Source organism: Canis lupus, chromosome 29 (genome assembly GCF_011100685.1).
Source record: "Canis lupus familiaris isolate Mischka breed German Shepherd chromosome 29, alternate assembly UU_Cfam_GSD_1.0, whole genome shotgun sequence".
Lineage (NCBI taxonomy): Eukaryota > Metazoa > Chordata > Mammalia > Carnivora > Canidae > Canis > Canis lupus.
This window is the reverse complement of record NC_049250.1, coordinates 29,513,038-29,524,930: the sequence shown is the minus strand read 5'-3', so window position 1 is coordinate 29,524,930 and position 11,893 is coordinate 29,513,038. Positions and strand designations below refer to the sequence as shown.

The 11,893-nt window shown below is 38.0% G+C and overlaps 1 protein-coding gene across 1 annotated transcript; it reads left to right on the top strand.

The window, feature by feature from the left end:
• The first annotated feature begins 10,228 nt into the window (after window positions 1-10,228).
• Window positions 10,229-11,629, top strand: LOC487020 (G2/mitotic-specific cyclin-B1-like). The gene has a single exon (XM_038579614.1). The coding sequence runs from the start codon at window positions 10,324-10,326 to the stop codon at window positions 11,605-11,607; it is 1,284 nt and encodes a 427-aa protein (XP_038435542.1). The 5' UTR covers window positions 10,229-10,323; the 3' UTR covers window positions 11,608-11,629.
• The last annotated feature ends 264 nt before the right edge of the window (window positions 11,630-11,893 follow it).

Genomic DNA, 11,893 nt, shown 5'->3' with positions numbered 1-11,893 from the left:
TGGTCAGGGAAATAGGCAGCAAGCAAAGCAAACAACGAGCCTCTAAGTGATCACAGGTCTACACACAGATTAGGCAGTGGTCATCAAGGAACTCTCTGATTTAAATGCCTCTTCTTTCATCCATGATGCCTAAGTGAAGCCTAAGCAAGAATCGTCATTGGCTGTGTTGCAGTTGTGTTGTGGATCATGAAAAAGGCCTGATGCATGCATTTGGGAAGGAATGATGTAAGTGAGAGCAGTTCCTCGTCTCTTAGAGCTTAGAGAAGGATGTGAGTGTGGAAGTAAGGAGAGGAAGTAAGGAGGGGAAGAAGGGGGAGCTAGTGCAGCAGAGCAATGCAAGGAGTACCAGATGGAATGCTGTCTCCTAAGGATCAGTGATCAGGAAGGCAGAAGCAGCATGAGGATCAAAGGAAGAAGACTGAAGAGAAGAAATTGAGGTGTCTGCGCCTGAACAGATGAGAAGCAGTTCTCTGGGAATGGCCAGAAACAGCTGAGGTTCATTTTGATGAACCTCGTTTCCTGACAATTAAGTTAATGGGAGAGCTGCCATAACAATTTGCATATAAAGATAATGTTTGCTTTGATTTGATAATAACAGATTTGATAACTTAAGCCTCCACTCTTCCCAGGGTAGCCATCTGTCCCTTTGCCCAGGTCAGTTCCAATTTATGCCAATTGTCCCAGTGTAATTATCAACAGCACTCCTTTTCCTATCAAAAGAGTCCCAGCTTGAATAATAAATAATGTGGTCACCGTAACTAAGCACTACATCAATGACACAGAAAAGAAACACAATTTCCGGAGGGGAGACATCATTGAAGGATGAAGGAGATTAGATCTGAAATGTGTTCTGAAGGAAGAGAGGGCTTAAGGACACACACAAACACACACACAAAAAAAAAATCAGGATTTTCGTTTTTTATTTTTTTTAGATTTTACTTATTTATTTGAGCTAGAGAGAGTGAGGGAGACCACAAGCAGAGAGAAGAGGGAGAAGCAGGCTCCTCACTAAGCAGGGAGGCAGATGCTAAACCAACCCCAAAAGTCATGATTTTATAAGGTAAAAGAATAGTATGTGAAAATAAACGCAATGAGGCATATCTGTCCATTTTAGAGATATGTTGAATTCTTTCCATGTGCCAAACACAATTTTCTGTGATTTTATATGTAGGAACACTTTTACTCCTCCTAACAACCTCATGAAGTAGATACTATAACCAGTCCTTTTCTAGTGAGGCACAGAGAATTTAACTAATTTACCCATACTATACAGTGAGATGGCGGCAGAACGTGAATTAAAGAGACAGCCTGGCCTTTCTACAATACACATCAGAGTAATAAGCAGATTTATTTTGCTAAACTTTCTGATGAAAAAAATAGTTGTAGATAAAGTAGGCAAGACGGATTAAAGGGTCTGCAATGCCTTGATACAGCATTTGCACTTCATTCTTCACACGGTATAGAGTTAGTGAAGGGTTTTGAGATATTGATTTGAGTGACTCTCATTTTCAGAAGGTTTATCTTTGAGAATAGCATACAGAAGAAATAGAATTAGGTTTAGGAGAAATCACACTGGTTTATAATCTCAAATGTACTCTATGTGTTACCCTCACTCTGCATATAGATAGGTATGAACATGGGTGACATCTTTCAGACTTGTTTTCAACTAAAATTTGAGAAGAATCAGATTAATAATCAGAACACGGAAAAAGAAAGTAACCGGGGAGGGATACAAACATTTCCTGTTTAGAGATATGTTTATCTCTAAAAGCCCCAATGCTGAGAGTGAAATCCTGGAGAAGAGGATGGAGTTGAAGAGGAAAGGAGAAAGGAACAGTAGGGTTATGAAACAAGATCAGAAATTTCAGTTCAGGGGATCCCTGGGTGGCTCAGCGGTTTAGCACCTGCCTTCGGCTCAGGGTGTGATCCTGGAGTCCCGGGATCGAGTCCCACATCGGGCTCCCTGTGTGGAACCTGCCTCTCCCTCTGCCTCTCTCTCTCTCTCTCTGTCTCTCATGAATGAATAAATAAAATCTTTATTAAAAAAAATTTTCAGTTCAAAACAAGAAAAGAGGGGCACATGGGTAGCTCAGTGGCTGAGCATCTGCCTTTGGCTCAAGTCATGATACCGAGGTTCTGGGATCAAGTCCCACATCAGGCTCCCTGCATGGAGCCTGCTTCTCCCTCTGCCTGCCTCTCATGAATAAATAAAATCTTTAAAAAAAAAAAAAAAGAATTTTCAGTTACAACTATCCAAGAGTGAACAGCCTTGATGTGATTCTATGAGCATTAGATCTCAAATGCCTCTATTCTAAAAAGTTCAATCCATTGAATGTTATACAAAAATTGGAAAGAAGTATAATTGACACGGTATCTACATAAAAGACAGTACATGCTTAGTAGAAGAAAGAGTAACATGCAGAGTATGTATACTGTGAGTAAATTGGTGAGAGATGGATGGATAGGTAAAATAGATACTGAACAGATGAATGGATAGACAGGCAGATAAGTATTATCACATTGTTTTACCAAATGTCCCAGTTTCCAAAATGTGGAAACCCAAAAAAGACTCCAAGAGTTTAAGGGCTATGCCTGAAAAATGATTTGCATGCTCCATGTATCAGTAAATGGGAAAAGGAAAATGACTGAAGGTTTTAGTAATTATTTCTAACATCTGGATCTGGACAATTAGTATTTGTGCTTGAGGTTAAAATTGGGTAGTATTTCACATTATTAAAAATCTAGTGAGTATTGGAGTTTGGGGGGATCATTTTCCCTAAAAAATAAAAAATAAATACTTGAAAGTATTCCTTCTCTCAGCCTATGAGGAAAGTGAATTAACTATGCTTTCTTTGTGAACATCAATATTTGGGGCAGCCTACATACAATGTAGTGTTTTCTCATGTGCTAGGATTGTGTTTTTGTGTGTACGATATAAAAAGTAAACTGCGTTTCTGAAAATTTTAATCATATTCACCTCAAATAATAAATTTTTAAAAGTAACTGCTTGAAACATCTATGAAAGCAAATCAATTAAAATCATAAACATTAGGGGTGCCTAATGTTAAGCATTAGGGTGGCTGTCAGTCATCCGATTCTTGGATTCAGCTCAGGTCATGAACACAGGGTTGTGAGATCAAGCCTTGCATGGAGCCCCACATGGGGCTCCACGCTTAGTGGGGAATCTGCTTGAGATTCTCTCTCTCCCTCTCCCTCTACCCTTCTCCTCACTCTCTCTCTCTCTAAAATAAATAAATCTTTGAAAAAATAAAATCATAAGCATTATATTTACCCTAAAAATATGTATATGCATGGGGTACTTGGCTGGCTCAGTCTGTAGTATGTGAGTCTTGGGGTAGTGAGTTTGAGCTCCATGTGGGGGTAGATATTAAAAATTAAAAAAAAATTTTAAATATGTATTTACATATTTAGCATATGTATAGTTTCACTTCCTTTTTATGTGGTCCATATCTCATAGTGGCCCAAATTAAAATTCCAGCAAAGAATCAGACACCTGTCTTCTAATGCTTATATATTATTTTGAAAAACAATGAGTTCTGTTGATGAGCAACAATAAAAATGTGTCCATTTTTAAATCATTTATTTTAGCAGAAAGACAACCAAAGGGGTTTGTTTTTTTTTAGTTATATTTTTAGGTTATATAATGAAGTCATTATTTCCAGAGAATAATTCCCTTTCCAATTGCTTGAAACCAGTGTCATAATAATTTGATTTAGATTGGAAAGTAACAATCATAGTCTCTTTTCAATTAAGAGACATACTTCATTTTCCAATACCTCCATTTTCTTCATTTCTTCTAAAACTCATTACAAACCAAATAATTTCATTCAGCCCAAGTAACTTCTGGAAATACAATCAAGGGTTACAGTATAATCGTGAAGTTTTAATGTTGTCCTTTATCTTTTTCTTGGGAACATTTTATATTAATAGGAAGAAACTCCAACTTTTTTTGAAACTCCAACTTTTAAAAAATATTTCCTTAAGGTATAACATCAGCTGTGAAACTAAAAATAGGAAAACTATAGCTTTTCTCAGGACTAGTATGATGCAGCACTATTAAAGTATATTTTTAAAGACATAAATGTGTCAAGAAGCTATGACTATTATTACACAGCCAAAGAGCAATTAAAGTTTTAGGGGCACCTGGGTGGCTCAGTCAGTTGAGCATCCAATTCTTGGTTTCTATTCAGGTCATGATCTCAGGGTCTTGAGATCAAGCCCCACATCAGGCTCCATGCTCAGCAGGGAGTCCGCTTGCAATTCTCTTCTTCTTCCTCTGCCCCACCTCCCCCCCACACACACACACTCTCTCAAATAAATAAATAAAGGCTTAAAAAATAGTTTTAAAAAACTACAATGTCAGGTATATGACTTTTTAAAGTCAGCAAAATCAAAATGCATGTTTCCAAATATATATATTTTTTGAAATTTAAGCTATAAGTTCAGGAAAAATACTGTTCTTCTGATAATTTAGTAGCCAAGGTAGACTTTGTAATAAGATGTATACAGGCTCAAAGGAGACTTATATTTTGAGGTAACATATTTAAATTTAAAAAAATTAATGATGGAAAGAAAAAATAATATAATTCTTAACTCTAAGAATATTGCCAAGACTTTACATGTATAGTTGTCTCAGTTTCTCTTTCAAGAATCCAGGAAGGTTGTTATCATTGCCTATATTTTATAAAGAAACAGGGGCTGCAAAAGAACAAATAAATTACTGAAGACCATACACAAATGAGTAGCAGGGTAAGAATTTCAAAACAAGACGTCAATTCAAAATCCTTCCTTTATTGACATGAGGATTCTTTGACTTACTATGCTATAATTTTCCTGGGTCAATCACATCAAAGTGATCACTGAAAAGATGTAGAGAAATACTGGTAGGAGTATATACACATAGCCATTTTAGAGAATAATTTGCCAGTATCTATCAAAATGTTAAACATTAAAAAGCATATCCTTTTATTCAGTACTTCTCTTTCAGGAATCCATCCTATAGAAATTCTTGCTATACATCATTGCAGTATTATCTATAATCTCAACAAAACAACAACGACAAAATAGGATCAACCCAATGTCCATGATAGGGAACTGTTTCAATATCAATGCAGCATGCCCACACCACAGAGCTATAGATAGTAATGTAAGACTGTGGTAAATCTATAAGTACTTCCATGGAAAGGTCTCTAAGATATATTTCTGAGAGTAAAAGCAAAATAGAATATTAAAAGTAGCATGATCATAGTTATAAATTTTGTTAGAATTACAAATAGATGGTAGAGGGACATACTGAGGAGACCTTCCTACCAGGCAATGCTATTTTACTGACCTTATGACTGATTTATCTTTATTCCTAGAAAACCAGCCCATGCCACAAGTCAAAGACCAAAAATTAAATGTCTCCACCACGTCTTCTTCCCAGGTCTATCAGAGGTCTAGGACCTAAGTCACCATGACCATATTAATCACAAAGCGATTTGACATTTTAAACACTGTCACTCAATTTACTAATCCGGTCCTCATAATACCCATAATCCAAGTATCCCACAGCAGTTCAGCAATAATAAAGTTATACTATTCTGCTATTTTATGCCAGTATAAACTCCTAGTTTTACTTCATTTGGCAAGCATTTACAGAGGGTTTACTGTGAGCCAGCTTCTCACAATAGGTGTTATCAGGGTAGAAAGATAAATCAAAGTAGACAAAGATCCTACCCTGAATAAAATAAGCAACCATAGTATATATGTTGAGGGATGCTAAATTATAAGATACGTGCACAAATAACATAATTTAAGGAAAAAGGAAATAGGTGGCCTTACAAAGGTACCAAAAAGGGGCACCTGGCTGGCTCAGTCCGTTAAGCATCTGCCTTTGGCTCAGGTCACAATCCGAGGGTCCTAGGATCAAGCCCTGTGTCATGCTCCCTGCTCAGTGGGGAGTCTGCTTCTCCCTCTCCCTCTGCCTCTCACTCTCAAATAAACAAAATCTTTAAAGGGAGTGGAAGGAAGGAGAGAAGGAAAGAAGGAAAGAAGGAAGGAAGGAAGGAAGGAAGGAAGGAAGGAAGGAAGGAAGGAAGGAAGGAAGGAAGGAAGGGAGGGAGGGAGGAAGAAAAAAAGGTACAAACTATTATCTCAGTAATCTGCAAATCTTGATGCCTAAGGATCTTCTGTAAGGGTCTAAATTCTGAATGTAAGTTGTTCATATAACTCTCTTTGCTTATTTGTTCACAATAGTTCTCTAAGATCTTAATGATCCCCTAAGACTCTACTATACAACGTGATTAAGTGGCTGGCACACAAAGTTAAAAACAAGTAAATCTAATCTCCTATCAGGGCTGCTCCATTTACTAGCTGTTTGGGAGAGTTATTTAACCTTTTTGAGGCTCTGTGTAGTCAACTGTATTCTGTAAAAGTGGCCATGTTGATACTTTTCCTCAGAGCCTTGTCTCTCTTCTACCAAGAGAAGTCAATTTCTTCTCCTCTTGAAATTGGGCATTCCTCATAGTCACACAGTCACTTAACGAACAGAATGTGGCTTCACTTCCAAGCTAGTCATAAGAAGGATCTCTCTCTCCCCCCGCTCAGCACTTACCTTAAAATTCATCCACCATGCTCTCAGGAACTATAAATTAGTCCATGTGAAAATAACATAGCCGACCTTTGCATCCACCAGCATCAACCACTGGACCTGTGAGTGGATGAGACTTCAGGTGATCACAGATCCAGCCTTCAAGTGCTCTATCTGAGACCTCAGATATTGCAAAGTAGAGACAAGTCATCTCCATCTGAATTCCTGATCCACAAATCCATAAGCATAATAAATGTTTATTTTTCACATAATGTGTAGCAAAGATATAGTAACTGGAACACTCAATTTCTTCATCTGGAAAAACAGAATAAGACAGTATCTGGAGAGTTATTTTGAGTATTAAAGGAGACAATATAAAGAATTTAGTGTAGAGCCAGACACATGGAGATACTAAACAAATAAAAATTACTATTAAAATGTTAGTCTCTCTCAAAGACTGTCCCCCTCCACTACATTACACATTATCTTGCCTCCTCTTTTCAACTCTGGTAGAAAAAGTTCCCATTCTGAAACTGCACCCTCAAAAATATTTAAGAACTACACCAGCCATTAGTTTATGAGGAGCTAGGTGGCTTTTAGCTAGCAATTCGTATATCCCCAATCCCTTCCAGTAAATTTTATCTCTGAAGGGAGGAACTAACAGGATGAAAGGAATGGTTAGAATAGCCAAGAGTGAGGCAAGGTAAAAAAAAACTCCTGGCTGATGAACTCGGTTTCTAATTTTTTCTGTTGTCATTCTGGGCAATATGTACTTGTATAATACACATGCAAATTCACCATTTGAAATGAGCACTTCTGTGATTAGAAATTGTGATGGTTGGTATTCAGAGCACCAATTTAAACATTTCATTTTTCGATCCATTCATTCATTCATTCATTCATTGGACCTTCACTTAGCACCTTGTACATGCCAGATGCTGTGCTGGTACTAATAATTCAATGACATATTCTACATGGTCTCTACCCTTAAAGATAGAAAAACACATAAAAGTTCTTTTTTTTTTTTTTTTGAGTTCTTTCTTCTCCAAAGAAGTCTTTAACATTTTGCTTGCATAAAAATATGTTTTAGTGAAAGGAGCAAAAATTTAAAACAAATACGTTACGTATTAATGCACTTTCAATTTATATTGATATTCTCTAGTTTTCACATTATTTTTACTCATTGCTATCTTCATCACCAGCACACACATCAACCAACACAATATTTCAAGTATATCTAGTTTGCCTTATCATCAGTAACAAAGCTGAGTAATTACAGTATTGCCATATGGGTATGGAAGTTACAGTGACAGGTCACTGGGCCCATGAACTTCATAAATACTTGCTAAATGAGAATTAAAGTATAATGCTGATGAACACCAGGTCCAGGGAAATTTTTAAAAACCAGGCATGCTTTTCACTGTTCCCTGAGGGAGTCATGTTGCTCATCAGAACCAAATCTCCCTGAGTGGTCCTCAATGAGCAACACCCCTATCAACTACCATAACTCATGCTGCCTCAAAAAGGCAGCTGGACTGAAAATCCTTATTGTTTACTAAAGTATTCAGTATTCACAGTGCAAGAGTAGACTGTACCTCCTCCCTGACAGCCTAGCAGGACTAACGCCACTTGTCATATATTCCTGCTTACTCAAATCTTCACCAAAAACCCAAGTGTCCATGTCACCCTTTATCTCATAACCAAAATGCTGTTTACACCCTCTAATATAAGCTAATTCCCCTCCTTTGTCCTTCCGCCTAAATACCAGATTTTCACATAACTAGTTCTCTGTCAATGTTTAGGTCTCACATCAAATACCATCCTCTCAAAGGTCTTATCTGACCATGCTAGGTAGGTCTTATGTCATGCTCAATTATAGCACTATGTATTTCATTCACAGCAATGTCACAATTTGTAATTATAATTTAGTTTTTCTGGTTTACTTGCTTAGTAATTTTTTGTTTACTGGTTTATTACATATCTTTCTAAATTAGACAATAAAGTCCATAAAAGTCAGAGATGATACTCATGTTGCTTACCACTCTCCACCCAATGCCTACATCCAGCACCTGATATGTGCATAATAAATATATGTTGGATGAAAAAAAGCTACTAAATAGTTAACCAAGAATATCATTATATAAACAGAAACATACACTTTGCTCCATTTCTAGTGCCACTACCATTACACAAATGAACACCATTTAATTGGTTGAAACAATTTTTAAATGGTCTCCCAGCTTCTCTTGCTTCACTACTTTCTTCCCTTGTGAATCTGCTCTCTACATAGTAAGAAAAGTGATTTACAAAAAGTAAACTTAAAGAAGACAAAGTTACTTAAGAATTTTGCTTCCGAGAAAAAAAAAGTTGATCTATTTTTCCTTATTTTTCCCCTTATGTACAATTTAAAACCCTGGACACTATGTATACAACAAACATCTGAAGACTCTAAAATGTGGAGAGAGGGCATATCAGTAGAAACACAGAGACTCAAGGAATGAAAGGGTGGTGAGTTTCCTAGGCTTTCTTTTTGCCTCAAATATTCCAGATTTGAAACTGAATAACTGGTAACCCAAAAAGACCAATACACACAAACAAAGCTCAAACAAAAGTCATACACCCATGGAAATTTGAGAGGAGAAAATATACTTGGAAATGAGAAGGGCAGCAGAAGCCAAAGAGAAGGATTTCGGTATTGAGTGTGTGTATTTCCTTTCTCTCCTCTTCATTCCAGCTCACTGCATTCCTCCTCCTATAGTATACATTTAGATTCCAGATCTCCCTGCTGCATCTGCATGCCAATACTTACACCATCACCACCTCGCTTGACTCCACCACTACCAGATAGGCCCCAATGTCAGAGGAAATACAGAGGCCAGGAATGAAGAAAAGGAGAAGTGGCAGGAAAATGCAAGGGCAGACAGTAAGATACTGAATTAACCTCTTAGCTTTCAAGAAGTTTTCAAAGTACCAATGAAGAAGGGAAAAGAGAGGGGTACCTAGGTGGCTCAGTGGTTGAGCATCTGCCTTGGGCTCAGGGCATGATCCCAGGGTCCTGGGATGGAGTCCCACATCAGATTCCCCACATTGAGCCTGCTTCTCCCTCTGCCTATGTCTCTGCTTCTCTCTCTGTGTCTCTCATGAGAAAATAAATAAAATCTTTAATTTAAAAAAAAAAAAAAGAAGGGAAAAAAGAGAGGAGAGACCTACAATGGTGTGGCTCTTCATACCCAAGTATACACTGAGTATTTATTAGGAGTTGCAAATTTACTACCACATTCAATTAAATGGAGAAGGTTTTATGAAAGACGTGAAAGAAGAAAGAAAGAAAGAAAGAAAGAAAGAAAGAAAGAAAGAAAGAAAGAAAGAAAGACAGACATGAAAATGTGGGAATTAACTGAAAGAAGAATTTGGTGAATTGCCAAGTTAAAGGAAATTTAGGAAACACTGCAAAGATGTCAATATATCAATTAAACCAAAAAGAAAACTGAGTATTCTCAATTATTAATACATGATTACAACCAATATTATACAAATATATTTAAATATACAATGAAATATAAGCTATATTATAATTACACATCAAGAAAAAACTAATTAGAGGTGCTGCGGAGGAACGGCTGTTGACCCGCGGGCCTCGGCTCCCGGCTCCCGGCTCCCGGCTCCCGGCTCCCGGCTCCCGGCTCGTCAGCGGCTCCCGCGCTCTCCTCTCCCCCCGTGAAGACGCGGCCATGGCGCTCCGGGTCACCAGGAACACAAAAGTGAATGTTGAAAACAAGGCGAAGATCGGTATGGCAGGGGCAAAGCAGGTGCCTCTGGCCTCTGCTGCAGCCTCCAAGCCCGGCCTGAGGCCAAGAACTGCTCTGGGAGACATTGGTAACAAAGTCAGTGAACAACCACAGGCCAAACTGCCTCTGAAAAAGGAAGCAAAAACTGCAGTTCCTGGAAAAGTCATTGCTAAAAAAATACCAAAGCCTCTGGAGAAGGCACCTGAGCCTGTCCCTGTCCCTGTGCCAGAACCAGAGCTGGAACCTGAGCCGGTTAAAGAAGAAAAACTTTCACCCGAGCCTATTTTGGTTGATACTCCCTCTCCAAGCCCGATGGAAACATCTGGATGTGCTCCTGCAGAAGAATATCTGTGTCAGGCTTTCTCTGATGTAATTCTTGCAGTGAATGATGTAGATGCAGAAGATGGAGCTGATCCAAACCTTTGTAGTGAATACGTGAAAGATATTTATGCTTATCTGAGACAACTTGAGGAAGAACAAGCAGTCAAACCAAAATACCTACTGGGTCGTGAAGTCACTGGAAACATGAGAGCCATCCTAATTGACTGGCTAGTACAGGTTCAAAAAAAATTCAGGTTACTGCAGGAGACCATGTACATGACTGTTTCCATTATTGATCGGTTCATGCAGAATAACTGTGTGCCCAAGAAGATGCTGCAGCTGGTTGGTGTCACTGCCATGTTTATTGCAAGCAAATATGAGGAAATGTACCCTCCAGAAATTGGTGACTTTGCCTTTGTGACTGACAATACTTACACTAAACACCAAATCAGACAGATGGAAATGAAGATTCTAAGATCCTTAAATTTTGGTCTGGGCTGCCCTCTACCCCTGCATTTCCTTCGGAGAGTGTCTAAGATTGGAGAGGTTGATGTTGAGCAACATACTTTGGCCAAATACCTGATGGAGCTATCTATGTTGGACTGCGATATGGTACACTTTCCTCCTTCTCAGATTGCAGCAGGAGCTTTTTGCTTAGCGCTGAAAATTCTCGATAATGGTGAATGGACACCAACTCTACAGCATTTTCTGTCCTACACTGAAGAATCCCTTCTAAATGTTATGCAACACCTGGCTAAGAATATAGTCATGGTGAATCGTGGGCTTACAAAGCACATGACTATCAAGAACAAGTATGCCGCCTCTAAGCATGCTAAGATCAGCACTCTGGCACAGCTAAATTCTGCACTAGTTCAAGATTTAGCCAAGGCTGTGGCAAAGGTGTAACTTGAAACATGCATTGGAGTATTGTAATATCTGCAAATAAAATTGGCACCATGTGCCATCTGTATATATTATATGTTACCTTTACTTACTTTTAATAAAGCTTGTGGTCCTTTTTAACTTCTTAAAAAAAAAAGAAAAAACTAATTAGATATATTTTCTAAGTTTTCATTTTTTTAATTTAAAAAAATTTTTTTTAATTAATTAATTTGTTGTTTAAGTAATCTCCATATCCAACATAGGACCTGAACTTACGGCTCCAAGATCACAAGTCGGATGTTCTATCAAC

Bases quoted from the DNA above. Each gene is read 5' to 3' on its own strand.
- LOC487020 (XM_038579614.1), top strand. From the start codon at position 10,324: ATGGCGCTCCGGGTCACCAGGAACACAAAAGTGAATGTTGAAAACAAG.